We start from the raw sequence: 18,924 nt of genomic DNA on the forward strand, positions 1-18,924 counted from the left end.
ACATACAAAGTAACTCTATTGTAACCAGCTTCTTGTTTCTATGTGTTTTGTTTAACAACAACAAAGTGGGGACAATAAGAATGATTTTTAAACCGTGGATAATGAAAATAATAAATGACATATTTTCCAGATTAAATTCTGACTTTATCCCAGAACATCCTAGAAATGCACTCAAAATGCAGGAAACTGCACGGCAGTTGGACCTCAGAGCCCACGAGTAGTTCCACTCGTTACTCAGACATTTGGCAGACCACATTCAAAACAGCTATCAGATTAATTTCACTCCATTTTCCAGACCCTCACCTCTGGAAAGCAGGAAAAAAATTGTCATTTCAGAAGGATAATAAATACTACTTACAAACAAGGCTGAAAAGGGTGGAGAGTGGAATGGGTTTGGGGGATGGGGAGAAAAACTCTTCAGTTACAATGTTTCAGGGGGAAAAAAAATAAGACAAATTTCAAATCAAGTTGCTCCACTAGACTACAAAAGCAGTTTGGAATGTTAGGCGGATGCAAAAGGAATAAAGCGAACGTGGAGGGGGGAAGGAAAAGGAGGCCGATAAAGTTTCTGGCTACAATACAAGAGACGTATCATTACCATATGATCTAATGTGGGTGTCAGCTGGATGCCTCCCTGAGTGAAACCTTAGTTTTTAACTGAGCTATGGAGTAGACGCAGGAGGTTTTCAACCCAGTGACAGTCACAGAGCAGCACTTCCCCCTCCTCCTTTCCACACCTGCAAACTCTTTTGCTTGGGCTGAATATTTAGTGTAATTACATCTCAGCTTTGAGGGCTCCTGTGGCAAATACCCGGATTAAAAGGTATGGCTTTCAATAATTGTCCTGAACTCTGCTACAGGCTAATAAAACTTCTGTCAAGTGGAGGGCAGAAGGAAATATCTGGGGAGAGAAAAAAAGGAAAAGAAATTGTGCTAAACTTTTAATAATCTTTGTGCAACCTTAGAAACGAGTTGCTTGAAAACAGAAGTTGCATCCTCGCTTAAAAACTGGTTGCATGCATTGTTTTAGTGCTTTCTCTTCTGTTCTTACAAAGATGCTTATTAAAAATTTGTAATCTAACACCATGACTGTCTATATTGATGTTTTTGCATTTGTACTGATGAAATGTTTTTTTCTTTATGAACTGTTAACAGAAAAACATTCTAAGCTAGAATACTGCTCGTGCCTAGATTAGGTATTTAAAGATTTCTTTTTCTGGAAGCTTGTATATTTCACAAATCTTTAAAACCTCAGCAGGTCAAGTCTCTGGCTGTAGAGGTATAATGTCTACTTCTGTAACATCAGAACTGAATAGGAATTACTACTAGAGAGGTGAAAAGAAACATATTTATTATGTTCCTGTGAAAATATTTGTTATATTAAAGATCTGAGACAGTACAGCTGCATACTTTCTTGGATATAAATAAGTGTTCATGTCAATATTTTCGGTGTAATTGAAACTTTCCTATGAGGTGCATTCATTGTGAGGATGGGGGGGTTCTTATTTAACTTTAGGCAGAGTAACCAGAAGACCACTGGTTCACGAGCCCCAGTGATCTCTGTGCTTATGGCTGTTTCTGCCTCTTGCTCTTTATTTTAGCAGACCCTCCCCCCCCCAGAAAAAAGCACTTTGGGTTTTATAATAGCTCATGTTTATGGACAAATGCTACTCTTACTGCTTATCTTTTAATAATTTCTATTGTTAGTGAAGTTTTAAGTTCACCTAGCAGTGGAGGATTTAAATTTTGTTCTGTATTTATAGATTCTCTTGGTACTTAGTTGTTAAGTTTTGACTTTGAAACATCTACCAAGGTATAAACGTGTTTATACAAATGTTAATCTGGATCATGTGGCTAAGTAAATAAAGTAAGGATGTCAAGGGGCCAGAAGTATTACTTTTGATGAGACAGTTCTAAACTACAACAACCGTTATTAATGGAAGAGTAACTTTATAAATATTTGGGAGGAACAGTTTTCATGAGATAAAAAGTGTGTCGCCTCTGTTACAGCCTCTTTTCTTTGTATATGGAAAACCTCTTTTTGTTGTTCTTGTTGATATTTATCAGAAAAGGAAAAAAAACACTGAAGAAAGCATGAGGACCATTGGCAAATATTAATCGCTCTAACATGCTGGATCTTTGAGCATTATACATATTTTTAAAAAAGGAATTTCATGGGAGAATTTGAACAAACTTTATAAGCATGTTTTTTTCTTTTCTAGGATAATTTAGGGCTCTCTCTCTCTCTCTCTCTCACACACACACAGAGAAGAAAAGCAAGTAGCTGTAATGGTATGCAGTCTGACAGTAGCCAGCTTCAATCTAAAGGGAGATTACACAGAGAATTTGCACTATTTTATCAATGATAAACAAATATAAATAATGACAGTGTTCTTCTGAGCCAGTGTTCAGTGTTGCCTTTTTAGGACTGTTAGAGCAGCCACCAGGCAGTTCTGTTGGATTATACAGAGACATCTGCAGTAACTCTCCTTACTTTTTATTAAATCTGAGATTACTTTGTTTCATTTTTTTCCTTCTAAAATTACAAGGCATTAAATATGCAAGGCCAGCAAACCTGTGGTAAACCATGAACATTGTATTTTAATGTGAAACAGATAGAAGGCTTCTCTTTTCCAGCAATCCAAGTAAACTTCTTCCCTAAACAATAACCTCTCTCTAAGACAAACCCAGTAACTGAGTGGGTATGCGTTGCTAGAGGACACTTGTTAGTGAACCGGGGACAGCGGGATGAATCACACTCCTTATGATCTTTTAAATTGGAAAATTATAATCCTGTATGATGTATGCTCCTTTAGGCATGTTCCAGTATTAAATATAAATTTAAAATGAAAGAGGATTTTTTTTTTAATTGTAAAGCATTTGTTTCTTTCCTAGTGGATCTGGCAAAACTTTAAGGTGCAGCTTGCTTGTAAACTTACAATTCTAAGTTGAGATCATGAGTCTAAAGGAAACACCTGCAATAGGTTTTAGGAATGCTTACTGCAGCGGGGATCTTACACCATGTCAACTCAAAATATAGATTGCTTGATCTCTAGAACATTCATTTGTGGTAATTTAATTCAGCTGAGTCATTTGTGTTCCAAATATTGTGCAAGGCATGAGTACAGAACAAGGAATAAAAAGACACACCCTGAGGGAGAACATCCGGTAATGTGGGGACAGAGTGAACACACAAAACACATTATAATATGTCATAAGTTCATTAAAAGAGGTGATAGCAGCGTGCTTAGGATCACAGAAGAGGCAGCAAACAGCACTCTGATTGGCTGAGTTAGGAAATACAGGAGGGAATCTCACATAATCTTTAAACTTTCTCAGAAGGTACGTAATCAAAATGGCAAGGTGTCTGAGTGTCAGGGTTGAGGTGCAGTCTTAAGAGAGAGAGAAGGTGCGGAGAAATGTAGGTCTGAGTATCCGTTGGTATCAAATTACGAGTGTCTTCACATACAACTCACAAGCCATGGTTACCAATATCAGGTCACGTGAGCTGTCAACAAACGGTGGCAGTAGAATTGAACAAAGTGAACCTTAAGTTTTAGACAATGACTTGGGCAGCAACGTGGAAGATGATCCTGAGTAAGAGAAATGTTCAGAGCAGAAATGAGCAGGAGCATCTTACAACAACTTGCGGTGGTGGTGGTGAGGAATCCTAGACCAAAGAAAACAGAGGAGGGTCTGGAGAGGGACATGGATGGATGAGGTGTCTCTGGTAGGAATACGGCGTGTGTCAGCAGATAGGCGAAGTTTTATTTGACTGTTGTATGGCACTGCTGAGTGCACATGGAGAATACCAACATGACTTTTTATTCAAAAACACCGGACCAGTCATTTATCACATCATCTTAACCCAGACCCCAAGGTACAACAAAGTTTTAGTCCTGTTTGGATTGCTACTGGTAAGCAAATGGTTTGCTTTTGTCTGTAATCACCTTTACCACCTTTCAAACACGTTTTTGTATGCCTGACCTCTTCATAACAAACATTATTTTCTATGTTTTTCTCTGTACTCTCTCTGCTGTGAGATATTATGAAACAAATAACACATAAATTAAATGGAGGCCTTGCTCCTAAACCCTTCGCTTTGTTTTCCAGGTTTCCAGGTTGTGACATTACATGATACAATCATGAAGGCAACTCTCATTTTACTCCTTCTGGCACAAGTCTCTTGGGCTGGACCATTTGAACAGAGAGGCTTATTTGACTTCATGCTAGAAGATGAGGCTTCTGGGATGAGCGAGGAAGACCAGCGTCTTCCTCCGCCTGATCTACCAGACGTGATGCCCCTGGTACCCGAGTGTCCCTTCAGCTGCCAGTGTCATCTTCGAGTGGTGCAGTGTTCTGATTTGGGTAAGTAAGCTGGGTCAGTCTTGAACCTCTAATTCGCGAAACCGGATTCTCCTGAGTTTCTTTCTTCTCTTGGGTAGCACCTTCAGGTGGTATTTCTTTAGTTCCAGAAGTGAGAGACAGCGCCACCTAATGGGAGTAGGGAAAGAAGTCAGAGAGAAAGAGAATTAATTTTGAGGCTAGGACACTCCATGCTTTTGATAGACGCCGCCCTCCCCCAACCCCTTTTTAAGTCAGTTCCACCATCTCCGCAATTTGTAATGAATCACTAAAAAATAAAATTTTCCTGACTTTAATAGACTTCCTTTGGTAAAGTAAAACATCTAACAATGCATCGTCCTATATTTTGTTTCTAAAGCTGTATTTATTCTTTTTCTTTTTTTTCTTTCTTTCTTTCCTTTGTTTTTAATTCTTGATTTGTTTTCCTAAGATACTAGATTCCAAAAAAGCCTGGAGTGTCTGTTTATTCTTTATGAGGTCCAGGCAACAGAGATTAAACATTACTAACTTGCAAAATATGCAGTTATCAGAAACAAAGTGAGTTGGATAGTGTAACAGAAAATTATCTTCCAGATACATAAGCCCTCCCTTCATCCTCTACTCTTGGTTTTCCTCTTACCTTTGGCACTTTTTAGCCAACTGATTATGGGCTTTAGAAAATTTCAAAGGAGATATTTACAACTAAAGTACAATGTAAATACCTGGGATAATCTCGGAGCATGTAACTCTAGCCTAATACATTAAAGACAGCTGACTTATCCTTTTAAAAGTAAAAATCAAAAAAGTGGAATTCCAAGAGCCACATGCTTAGAAGATAAATCTTCAGAAAGTTTGAGGGCTCCACAGTTGGTTTAAAGGTTAGTGAACTTGGCTCACACGGCAGCTGCTATTTCTTTCTTTCTCTTTGCTTGTATATTGTCTTACAGTAAAGGAAAACATGATCAGAGGACTATTATTTTATGTGTGTGTGTGTTTATGGAAGAAATACCACAACATAAGAATATGCTTCACTGAGAAGCCCCATATTTATTCAGGGCAATTTGCTAGCCATATTTTGCAAAGAAATGGCCCATAATATTAACCAGGGAAATACACCATACAAAGGAACTCAGACAAATATAAAACTGTTCAGCATCAACAGCTGATGAATACTTATCTCAGTTGCCTTCAGTGCTGACACAAATTGTACTTTACCTTAAATCTCCAACGTGAGCTATACAGATACTTTCAGGAGGTTAGAGGTAGCATCATCAATCCACTCATTAATTTGGTGAGTAGGTTTATACTCTGTGATGAAACTGGCATTCTAGGTGTGAGAACATGAATTATTATCAGTTTCCTTAGGGTTATCCTTGTCAGAGTTTTTAATGAGGCAAAAAAGATACAATGCTCAGTCTTTTCTTAATATTGTATATGTACTATTTATACAAGCAGACATTTTTCTATTTAAATGCTTCCTCTAAGGCACTGGCGTTCAGCCTTTCTACTGCTGCAACCTTTTTATATAGTTCCTCATGTTTTGGTGACTCCCCAACCATAAAATAATTTTCACTGCTACTTCATAACTGTAATCTTGCTACTGTTGTGAAGCATAATGTTAATATTTTGGGGGACAGAAGCTTGCCAAAGGGGTCATGACCTACAGATTGAAAACCATGGTAAGAAAAGTTATTTGTTCTGATGTTAAACAACATTGATTGTTAAACAGTCCTTTTAAAGAGAATAAATGAAAATTGAGAAAGTAAAGCCCTGCCATTTGTCTACCAAACAAACAAACAAATAAACAAACAAACAACAACAACAAAAAACCCTGAAAAGCTTCTGGAAGATGCATGGACTCTTTGTCTGTAGTTATCACACTTGAGTGTAGTATTATTTTGTGCTTATCTAGAACACAGAGGACTGAGAAAGTAAACATGAATTTGCCATAGATGATGGCCAAATTCTTCTGCACATTTTCTTGTAATTTAGTTTGTGATTTTACCAGAATTCAGTGTGAGACCCGCAGCTTCTCTTCTATGTTTATCAGATGAAGAACTCTTCAACTTGAAAAGCTAAGCAGCAAGTGTAGTCTTTAACAAATTAAGAAGTCCAGCTGTTATCTTAAGACAGTAAACAGAAAGTATATCTCGTTCTTTTTATATATGTACTTTTTATACATATTTTTACAAATATGTAATTTTTATAAGAATTGGATGCATTATGTCTACCGTGTAATATTTTGATACACATAGATATTGGGTTATGCTTAAATCCATCCATTCATCATACCCATCATCTCGAACACTTACTAGTTCCCCATGGAAATAATCTTTCCAAACTCTTTCCTCTAGCATTCGGGAATATATAGTACCTTCCAGCTATCTAGAGTTGCTCGACTGTGCAACCTACAACAAAATATCATTCTCTAACTGAAGTTAATAATCATGGATCATCAGACTTTCCTCATGAACTACCTGTTGCTGACTCATCACCATTCTACCCTTAGCTTCTGTAAGATCAGCTTGTGTACATTCCACACAAGAATGAGCTCGTACAGCACTCATCTTTCTATTTATTGTTTGTTTCCTTTAACATAAATCTCTCCAATTGCATTCTTGTTGCATAAGACAGGATTTAACAACTTTCAAAGAACAGTAGTCTCTTTTATATGTGCACCACAATTTCTCTAACTATTCATTAGTTAATGCATACTAGAAATAGTATTGTATCAAATTACAAAACTTTGTCTAGGAAATGAAACAATAGAGGTGAGTGACAGCCCTCTATTGGGAGCCTAATGGGAGAGCATATTTTCAGCTATATAACCATGAAAGGCTTTCCCCCCCCCCAGAACATATAAAGACCTTCAAAAATCTGCTAGCAATAAGAAAGTAAGTAAGTAAGTAAACTAAAGCCAAAAATACGCAGATCAGGACTGAGGCTGTGCCTAGAAAGGGGATTTCAGGTACTCCAGACAGCTCCAGCTCAGAGCCCAGAGCAGCACAGACAGCTATTCATAAGACTGAGTCTTGGGGGATCCAGCCAGACTAGACTTTCATGACCTTTGGTCCTTATAATATTTAGTTACAAATGCATGAGAGACACTAATTTAAAGCAAAGTTTCTGATCCCTTGCCAGATTTCTTATTTTAGGTTGTAAACTAAGTGAAAATGTTTAAAAGCTGCCATGTATGAGGGGCATTCATCAATGGCAACGGTTACATTTTAAAATTGAGCAATAGATCTAAATTCATGTTTCTCAGAAGAGACCCATTAATACATGAAAAAATAATAAAGGTCATTTATTATTGGGGAAATGCTAATCGAAACTATCAGCAGACAGCAGGAAGAATGACTTTATCAAGAATACTAAAAATAGTGAATGTTAGTCAAGTTCAGTGGCACACTCTTGTAATCCCAGCACTCAGGAAAGTAGAGGCAGGCAGATCTCTGTGAGTTTGAGAGCAGCCTGATCTACAAAGTAAGTCCTGGACAGCCAAGGCTACACAGAAAAACCCTGTCCTGAAAAAATAAATTAAAAAAAAAAACTAAATAAATAGTCAATGCTTAGGAAGGTGTCAAAAAGGGAGTTCCTGAATTCTTTGGGAAGGAGTTAAAAAGAAATTTGCCCTCTCCTATATGCAACTTGATATTTTAAAAAGCTTATTTTATCATTTAATGAATTGATACGTATTTTATGTTGCTAGACAGAAACTAAAAAATGTTAAAAACAGTCTTAAAACAGTAACATTTATATTCAGGATACTATCTCATAGATAAGCATCTAAACCTCAAAACAATTTGTGATGTGTTTTCTCTTGAAATTGATTACCTGATGTGCACATGGCTCATGAACCTGTACAAAGCCAGGTATAGTGGCAAAATCCTATATTCTCAGCTACTCAGGAGATTGAGGAAGCAGAGTTGAAAGTTCAAGAACTCTTTAGGCTGTGGAGAGGGAGTAGGAAGGGATAGAGACAGAGAGAGGGAGAGACACAGGGAGAGACAGAGAGGCAGAGATAGACAGAGCATGTGAGAAAGACAGAGAGCGAGTTCAAAGGTCATTTTAGGCAAATAGAAAGATATTATCAAAATAAAAGGTAGAGAGGCTTTGTTATCATAACCTATCACCTTCTTTTATAAACATTGAGGATTAGTTTTATTTCTTCCTGACAGTGTTTAGCTATCAAAATGATCCTTAGCTTAAGGGTATTTTCATCTCAGTGTTTTCAAATGAGAGCAGAGAGGCTCAAGTGTTTGAACGCGGTGTCCTACCCATCTCTAATTCACAGATGGGTTAGTTTTAACCCAAGTCATTCTGAAGTTAAAAAATGTTTAACATATCTGATATTTTATTGATTAAAAAAATCATCTGGAGTCTGTGTCCTCATTAAATAGAATAAAGTTGAAGAGGGTACAATTTGACTATTATCATTTGTTAAAAAGCATCTGATAACTGAACGAAGGCTTTTTATCCAGAAATTCATGCAACAACAATGAACATAATACTGGACATTACTGATAAGAAGAACCAACTCAGGGCTAAGATGTTTACACTAAAAATCTGTGTTTGACATACCTACAAAATAGATTGTCGTCTTCAGGATAACATTTATTAATAATTGTAATGTGTGGAAGACAAAAATAGACCCAGACTCTAATGAAAAAGAAATAGCCTCCATTCTTCCATACTTCCTTATTGATACTAATCCTAGTCGATAGGAATTGAGACCAGCTCTGCACTGTGATAATTGACCGTTTATTGATTGCTGACCAAAGCCATGTCAAAGGTCTCATCCAAATTTGCCTTCTGGCCATAATGACCAAGACAAAAAGCTATTATTGATATTGAAAGCACAAGAGTAAAATTATGTAAATATCTTTCAGTATGCAGTTCTGTAAAATAAGATAACAGCTCAGCTGTTCAAATCAGTTGTTGCTCTAGAAGGGAATTGTTGTTTAATTCCCAGGACTCACATGGTAGTACACCTTCATCTGTAACTCCAGAACCAAGAGAAACCCAATGTTCAGTTTGGACCTCCATCAGTACAAGGCACACATCTGGTACAAAAACATGCAGGCAGCTAAACATCCACACACATATGAGTAAAATCATTAAATATTGAAGTTCTTTTAATAAGATGAAAAAATTTTAATCTACCAAATAGCATCAACGAGTCTCAATGAATTACACTGATTCACATATGCCTCCTTTCCCAATAACTTTGAGGTAATTTCAGATTTTTTATATAATGCAAATCAAGTGTATTTTTGTAATATATAATGAATTAAATAATAAAAAGTAAAAAAATAGTCATAATGAGTTTATATCTAAAATTAACAATCACTCAATCTGTATATTTCCAATGATTCTGTAAATAGTAACACACTTATTCCACACCTGATCAATGTTTATTATAACCCATGTAGTACAAACATTGCAGAGTTCTGGAGAGACAGTATCACCAGTGACTAAATTCATATTCTTGCATGTGCGAAAGTTGATGCTTTTCCACTGGACTGTGAACTGGAGCCACTCTCCAGCTTTAAGAATGACTTTTAAGTCTTTTGTTATTATTATTATTATTATTATTATTATTATCATTTATTACAATTTATTCAATTTGTATAGTGGCTGTGGGCCCCTCCCTCATCTCCTCCCAATCCCACCCTCCTATCTTCTTCTCCCTCTATGCCCTTCCCCTAGGCCATTGATAGGGAGGTCCTCCTCCCCTTCTATTTGACCCTAGCCTATTAGGTTTCATCAGGACTGTTTGCATTGTCTTTCTCTGTTCTCTGACAAGGCTACACCCCTCAGGGGGATGTGATCAAAGAGCCTGCCACTGAGTTCATGGGAAAGAAAACCCCTGCTCCACTTACTAGGGTACCCACTTGGAGACACTCTATGGGCTACATCTGAGATGGAGTTTTAGGTACTCTCCATGCATTGTCCTTGGTTGGGATATCAGTCACTGAAGGGCCCCCAGGGCTCAGTTTTTTTTTTTTTTTTCTGTTGGTCTCCTTTTGGAACTCCTGTTCCCTCCAGGTCTTTCTATCTTCCCCTTCTTTCATAAGTGTCTCTACACTCTGCCCATAGTTGGGCTGTGTATCTCAGCCTCTACCTCAATACCTCCATCAGTAGAGTCTTTCAGAGGCCCTCTGTGGTAGGCCCTTGTTCTGTTCTCTGTCTTCTCCTGCTTATGATGTCCATTGCACTTGTCCTTCTGAATGAAAATTGAGCATCTTCCCTAGGGTCTTCCGTGATTTCTAGCTTCTTTAGGAATATGGAATTAATATGTTTATTCTATATTATATAGCTAATATCTACTTATGACTGAGTATACACCATGTGTGTCTTTGTGATTCTGGGCTACCTCACTCCAGATGATCTTTTCTAGTTCTCACCATTTGCCTGCAAATTTCATGATTTCCTTGTTTTGAATAGTTGAATAGTAGTCTGTTGTGTAAATGTGCCACAATTCCTGTATCCATTCAGGGATATACAAATCAAAACAACCCTGAGATTTCACCGTACACCTATCAGAATGGCTAAGATAAAAACCTCAAGTAACAACACATGCTGGAGAGGATGTGGAGAAAGGCGATACCCCCTCCATTGCTGGTGGAAATGTAAACTTGCACAACCACTTTGGAAATCAATCTAGGCACATATCCAAAATATGCTCAAGTATACAGCAAGGACATTTGCTCAACCATGTTCGTAGCAGTTTTATTAGTAATAGCCAGAATATGGAGACAACACAGAAGTTCCTCAGCGAAGATACAGAAATTGTGGTATATTTACACAATGGAATACTACTCAGCAATTAAAAACAAGGAAATCATGAAATTTGCAGGCAAATGGTGGGAAATAGAAAAAAAATCATCCTGAATGAGGTATCCCAGAAGCAGAAATACACACATGGTATTTGCCCACTTATAAATGGATATTAGATATATAATATAGGATAAATATACTAAAATATATACACCTAAAGAAGCTAAGCAAGAAGGAGGACCCTGGGTAAGATGATCAATCCTCACTCAGAAAGGCAAATGGAAAGGACATCAGAAGAGGGAGAAAACAGGGAACAGGACAGGAGCCTACCACAGAGGACCTCTGAAAGACTCTATCTAGCGGGATATCAAAGCAGATTCTGAAACTAATAGCGAAACTATGGGCATCTTATGAAAGAAGGAGGAGATAGAAAAACGTGGAGGGGACAGGAGCTCCACAAGGAGGGCAACAGAACCAAAAAATCTGGCACAGGGGTCTTTTTTAAGACTGATACTCCAACTGAAGACCATGCATTGAGATAACTTAGATCCCCTGCACACATGTAGCCTATAGCAGCTCAGTCTCCAAGTGTGTACCCTTGTAAGGGGAACAGGGGCTGTCTCTGACATGATCTCAGTGGCTGGCTCTTTGATCACATCCCCATGAGGGGCGAGCAGCCTTACCAGTCTGCTGAAGAAGACAATTCAATCAGTCCTGATGAGACCTGATAGGCTAGTATCAGATGGAAGGTGAAGAGGACCTCCCCTATCAGTGGACTGGGGAAGGGCATGGGGGAAAAAGAGGGAGGGAGGATGTGACTTAGAGAGGATAAAGGAGGGGGCTACAAATGAGATACAAAGTGAATAAATTATAATAAATAAAAATAGGTAAACAAATTTAAAAATAAGTTATCATAGTACTGTTGTGAAGGAAGAGCATAACAGATTTAACTGAAAATGATCTCTAATTGTATCTAATTCAAAATAATGATGAACAGATCCATAAGTATTACATTTTTTATCATAAAAATGGAGGTCCAAGAGCTAATCTGCAAAAATCACAAGTATAAAAGTTTATTTTTATGCTTAAATCTTCAGGTAAATAGCATATAGCTTAGTTCAAGCAGCTTCTGTTATAAAGTTCAACGGTGACAAAATGAATAAAAATGAATAAAAGTAGCAGCCTTCAGAGATAGCATTCTTTCCTTACACATGTGAGATTTCCTGTCAGCCTTGCATTGTCCAAATGTTAAGACAGCCTGTAGAATTTTAGTTCACAATTATACAAAAGTAAGCATAAATGGAAATCAAAACTTTGACAGAAAACAAGTAATAATGAGACATGGCACTATATTCCAAAGGAAAGGAAATTATGTCTTTTCGTGGTTGGATCACACTAATTATCAAAGATTTGGCAAAAGTCTGCATCCTCTAATTGCACACAATTAGCAAATTGACATTTTTGAAAATGGCAGTGATTAAGATTGTGGAGTAGCCTCACACACCCTTCCACGAGGTAGCTGTTCTGTCGTTTACTTCCTAGTGCTGAAAACGCTTCAATCTTCCATTGCTATGGGAACCATGTCTGTAATGAGATCAGTGTTTATAGAGAATATTATGTCAGCTGAGTACCACATACATTCAATGCTTAACTTTCTTAAGATGCTGGTCATTGATATGAATAGTATTTCCTCCCAGGGTCTTCGGGGTGGTGGTCTTTGGATAAGACCAACAACAATAACAAGAAAAAAAGACCTCTTAGAAATAAGTGATTTTAAATTTATATAATTTTCATGGAAGAAATGAAGACATTTGAAATTTGATTGTATGTGGTTTCTGAGTACATGCTCATTAAAGGCTCAGAACTGGAAATTTATCTTCCCAACATAGTAGCTATTGAATTCTGTTGTGATTTTAATTTTAATGGAAAGCCCCAGTGAAATATATTTTTCATGAGTTATATTCCTAAGTGGGGAAAGTCTGCTTCTCCAACTGCATATCTAAACTTTAGTCAATGATATAAAGTACTGTCAAACGAGTCAGAGTTCTTTATTACTTAGGGTTTTATAATGATGGAGAACTTGTTTCTATCCAAATTTATTTTAAATAGAATTTTTGTTATATCTTAAATTATAGATATTGACATACTTTGTAAAAATAGAATTTCTAGGTATTTTTAAATAAGATTTGTTATATGTGTGTGTGTGCATGTGTGTAACCAGGAGTGTGCCTGTGTCCATACCTGCTTATGCATTGTGTGTATATAAAAAGTGCCCGTGGAGGTAAAGAGGACCTTGGATTCCCTGCAGCTGGAGTTATAGTTGTGAGCTCTTCATGTGGGGGGTAGGCAGCCAAACCAGACCCCCTGCATCTGCAGTACACATCGTTAAGCACTGGGCCATCTCTCTGGACTCAAATATCCAGTTTTTATTTTACTTCATACACTCCCCAAAACAAAAATGAAATTTTGTAACAAAATTGGTAAATGAATAGTGAAACATATTTTTAAGACCAAGAAACACTTGGTGGTTATGCACGTACATTAGTATACTGAACATCTATTTTCAAAAATTAAAGCTTCATAAATTAAGTTCACAGAACGTAGGACACTACATTTATCTTTTATCCTAGTTATCCATAGACCTATGATTATAAAATGGCCATTAAAACCCATAGTGTCCTAGCATTCTAATTCAAATTAAAAAAATCTCTGAAAAGCCTAGATACATTTTGAATATACAAACAAGAACTTGGTTACAAGTTCAAATAACTCTAACTGTAAATCCATGTCAGTGTTAGGTGTGTAAAAGGAGATGCACACTTGGTTGGAGCACTCTGTTGATAAGGTATTTATATGGGTAGTACAGAGTTACAGTTCATTCCTATCAAATATCTACAAAACATTGTTAGGGCACAACATGTAGAAAGAGATTTGAGCCACGTACTAAAGGAAACACAATTTTCCTCTATGCAGAAAAAGATTAATTATAAAGGAAACATTTTCAGTTATGACTAAGGAAAAAAATCCTTGATTTTGCTGGGAAAGATAAAACAAATATTTTCAACTACAATTGATGTAAGTCTTGGAGAAAAACACATTTACAGACCAACTGAATCCTCACTTTGCTTGTAAACACACACTTTATAATTTGGAATCAGTTGTGATTCCATCACTCAGTAGATGTAGGCAGGAGGATGGCAAATGGAAACCTACAAAGCGAAATATTGCCTCAAAAAATTTAAAAATATCCTTCGTGATTCTGTAGTTTGGAAATCCTTCTCATGGACTATGCATTCTTGTTTCTCTTATGCTAGGTATGGCAACAGTGCCCAAGAACCTTCCATCTGATACAACATTGCTAGACCTGCAGAACAACAAAATAACTGAGATCAAAGATGGGGACTTCAAGAACCTGAAGAACTTGCATGTAAGAATTATTTTATCTTTTTATTTGTTATAAGGTCAGGCTCTATTTGTCTTTTCAGAAGAAACCAACAATAAGACCAAAACTAGCTGTGGTGATAAAATAGTACACATGACTTTGTTTATAAGATTCTCTTCCTGGAGAAGAGAAGGAAGCAGAGTAATGCATTAAGTAGACACTAAAAAGAAACGTCACCAGTATTTTTACATAATCCACGTGTCTTCACTATTTACTTCAAAGTCTTTATACTTCAATCTTTATCATTGTTTTCACAGTAAATTTATTTATTGCCACAAGTAGATTGCATTTCAATCACAGAATAAAACACAGAGCACCTTAATTCTAATGCTATTTTATGCTTTTATTTCTTTTGTTTTTTTGGTGTGTGATTCATTCTCTAAGATGGGTATAGATAACCTTTGATATTCTCTTGGTAACAACAGAATAAATAATAACCATCCATATGTTGTTAAGGAAATGTAATTCTACAATATACAAATTTGTTACTTTGTACTTTATTTTTTTAATTTTTATACTTTTCTTCATAGTTTATTTGTTATATATCCCAACTGAAGCCCCCTCCTTCAACTTCCCCTAGTCCCTTCCTCCTTCTTTCTTTCCCCCTTCGCCTTCCTGTAGTCCACTGAATGGGGGAGTTCTCTGCTACTGCCATCTGCCCATAGCTTGTTAAGTCTCATCAAGGCTGCTTGGATCCACTTCCTCTGTGGCCTGGCAAGGCTGCAGCATCAAGGGTGAGTGATCAGAGAGCAGTCAACTGAGTTCATTACTGAGGCAGTAATGAGTGAGCAGCCCCTCACTCAAAGGTCCACATGGAGACTGAACTGCCACATCTGAGCATTGGGTCTAGGTCCTCTCCATGCATGGTCCTCTGTGGGTGCAACAGTCTCTGCAGGAACCTCTGGGCTCCTTGTGGGGCTCCTGTTCCCTCCATGTCCCTGTAATCCCAACCCTCTCTTCCTCTATAAGTCTCCCTGCAGTCTGCCCAGAGTTTGGCCTGAATCCAAGAACACATCCAAGACCAAGATTATGACCAAGTAAGCTTCATCCCAGATATGCAGGGGTGGTTCAATGCATGGAAATCCATCAATGTAATCCACCATATAAACAAACTTAAAGAAAAAAAATGAAATAAACATGTGACCATCTCCTTAGATGCTGAGAAAGCATTTGACAAAATCCAACACCAGTTCATGATTAAAGTCCTGGAGAGATCAGAGATACAAGGCAATATACAGCAAGCCTATAGCCAACATCAAACTAAATGGAGAGAAAATCAATCCTATTTTGTACTTTAGATTGTGTATTTGTACGTGTGTGTGTATTTTCACTTATCACTATTCTATTTTAATATTCATTATAATGATCAAAAGTACATCAGAAAATAGAAGGTACTTTCAGACGCATTTCATGAGAAGGGATCAGGGCCTGTCCATAAGGCATCTGGAAAATAAGGTGCTGTGAAGCTTCAAATATGAAGAAAGAAGGAGGACGAGAGCCAGGGGATACAACACTAGAAGGTCTTACTCCTGACTTCTCACAATTGTCTATACTGGTGAATCTTCTTAGAGGGTTATAAAGGTACTAGGTTGAGGTAGAAGTCAGTTTCCTTGAACATAGATTAGTATTCAAAACAGCAAAGACTGAGCATTATTTTAATGTAAAGTATGCCATGACCAACTCAAGTAGTGCCATGCTTTCTGAGGCAAACCTTTGAAAAGACTGCCTGCAAAGAACAGTGGAATCACTATGAAACTTACGAGTTTTTCAGGGATAACTATGATTCCTTTCAAAATAACAGTGGCCATTTAAAATAGGCAAGCTAGGCTTCATTGTCTTTAGTTTATTACACTATAAAAAAAAGCTCAATATCTGTATGTCACTGCAGGGCCACTATTGAAGCACTGAGTATGATCCTTGATAAAGCTTAAGAAGATGATTTAAAAGAAAAATCAGAGAGGGTCAGACATGGGGAGAAAGAATGTGAATGTCATGTGTCCTTAAAACAATGATATTTCTGTGTGTCAATGATATATAAGACATAGATAACTCTATGTCTACATTGAAAGGAAGGTGACATATCTTTTTTGAGAAGCCACAAAGAGGAAGAGTGACTACAATACTTCTGTCAACAATTAGGAAAGAAGCATAGTTTAACTTCCCATTAAAACCTAATTTAAAGAGAATTGCCAGAAAATAGAACTTCTAGTGATTACAACCCCAGCTATGCTGGTAATAGTTAATAGATATTTTATTGCTGAGGTGTCATAATAATATAATTCTGAGGCTTAGAGCATTTAATTTGTATTTATTTATTTATTATACTCATTGTTGAAATAATTGAGGAAATGTAAAATAAAATAGGCAATATACAAAGAAATACAAATATAGAATGAATCCGCTGCCTGCTACATATTAGAATAGAAATTGTAGATATTAAAGCAGTAATGAAATGCAAAATGGAATATGTTGGCCTGAGAACAATACAGATTTATTGTAGCCAAGATAAGATTTAGTAGTGAATTACTTGATAGCTTAGATGACTGTAGCAATGAATATTCATGAGACAGTATACTAGATTATAAAAGAAATCAAATATTTTCTCAAACTATAGATTCTACATTGATGATGCTAACTAATGTATAAATTTAAAGAATTAAAAATAGGATTCTAGAGTGCAACAATTTTTAAATTTTTATCAAACAGCTGAGATAGTATATGTGAAAATGGTGAGGTCAGTTTTGTCAGTATGTCCCAACATAAACAACATACAAATTGTGCATGTTCAGAGAAAAATCAGACAACAGTGCATACCCAATTTAAAAAGCAGTATTTTGAGAAAAATGTGACAAAAACACTTTAAAGGATTATTGGAAGGATTATTGGAGTGTAGAAAGGCAAAGAGAAAAGCAGGCTTTGTAAGGCAGTAGAAAAATGAACAAGTGATGATAAAATAACATGTAGTTTTGACTGAAAGTTACAGGTTTGCATGAATGAGGAAAAGACCTGAAGCTTTTTTTTCCTTTTTTTGAGACAGGGTTTCTCTGTGTAGCCTCAGCTGTCCTTTTTAGAACAGGCTAGCCTTTAACTCAACAGAGATCCACCTGCCTCTGCCCCTGCCTCCTCAAGTGTTGGGATTACAGACATGGGCCACCGTGCCTGGCAAGGAGCATTTTTTGAGTATTTTTAAAAATGTGTTAATTTTATATCCTGATAGTATCCCCTTGCTCATCTCCTCCAGATCCCACTCTCCCTTCCTTTTCTCCTTTATCACTGTCCCCTAGTCCCTCAGAAAGAGGGAACCCTCCTCCATTAGCAACTCCCTCAGACTATCAAGGCTCTTCAGGACTGCCTGCATCCTCTTCCTCTCTTCTGCTTGGATGCCTCTGAGTCCCACTCCAGTCCATGGCTTGCATATGTAGGCTTCATGACAAAGACAGCCATATTTGTCTATGATTGTCTAAGTCCCTGCTAAAACAATTTTCATAAAAGTGAAAATAAAGAGCAAGGGTCATTTAAATTAGTTGATACAACTTGAAATATGAATTAACTTTGCATAAATTTTATTCCAAGTTTACTTTTTTTTAGGGAGGGAGAGTTCTCCCACAATAGGTAAAACCTTTTAGACATACAAGTATAATCTGAGTAAGTTTTGAAAGTTCCTAGTAGAAAGGCATCCCATTTCTGTAGGGCTCATTTCAAAACTTCTGTATACATGGCAGGAGTTTTTTTTGTTGTTGTTGTTGGTTGTTTTTTTTTTTTTTTTCTTTCCATAAGTTTCCTTCTGGAAGGTTTTTGAAGCAGCCGTCAACTTGGCAGGCCTCTGCTTCTGCTTCAATGTGTTCATCGGAAGAAGAGGAGAGTTTATTAGAACCTGTGATCATGCGGGGGATGACAGATATTTTTCTCAGTCTTTCATTCTCTTTTTTGCTACCTTGTTATTATGCAAACAGACATTATAATTGTGGTTAGGAAATCTGTAACCGAATGATAAGGAAGGGAAGAAACAAAAGTTTAGTAAAGATTAAAATAGAAAAGCTTAGGGGGGAGTCTTTTATTCCCCAATTGTTATCTTCATATACAACCCTGTGGGTTATTTCTTGGGTAGTTTTATAGACCATCTATACATATAGAGAAGCATGCATAACTGTTATATAATTATGAAACAGCATTTGATATGCTTGTTTTAAACTACAGCTAAATAGACATAATAAGGAATGGGTTTTTAAATAAAAAGCAACAATTGTCAGCCACTGAATGCCAGCAATATCTGTTTACTATTCAATGCTTCTATTAGAGCTTTCAAACCTAGGAAGCCTTATTTTAACCCTCCCGACTATTGTCATTTTAATATCACC

General features: G+C 36.8%; 1 protein-coding gene across 2 annotated transcripts in view; it reads left to right on the forward strand.

The window, feature by feature from the left end:
• The first annotated feature begins 549 nt into the window (after window positions 1-549).
• Dcn (decorin) overlaps window positions 550-18,924 on the forward strand; it is a 38,872-nt gene continuing 20,497 nt past the window's right edge. The window contains exons 1-3 of one of the 2 annotated variants that reach the window (XM_055627975.1): window positions 550-823; window positions 4,114-4,368; window positions 14,439-14,551. In XM_055627975.1, coding sequence (XP_055483950.1) covers window positions 4,146-4,368; window positions 14,439-14,551 — 336 coding nt within the window. In that variant the 5' untranslated portion in view covers window positions 550-823; window positions 4,114-4,145. Of the gene's footprint in view, window positions 824-3,287; window positions 3,343-4,113; window positions 4,369-14,438; window positions 14,552-18,924 lie in introns of those variants that run through there. The other variant, XM_055627976.1, reaches the window with a different exon arrangement.

The sequence above is a fragment of the Psammomys obesus genome, unplaced genomic scaffold (genome assembly GCF_907164565.1).
Source record: "Psammomys obesus unplaced genomic scaffold, mPsaObe1.curated_primary_1811, whole genome shotgun sequence".
NCBI lineage: Eukaryota > Metazoa > Chordata > Mammalia > Rodentia > Muridae > Psammomys > Psammomys obesus.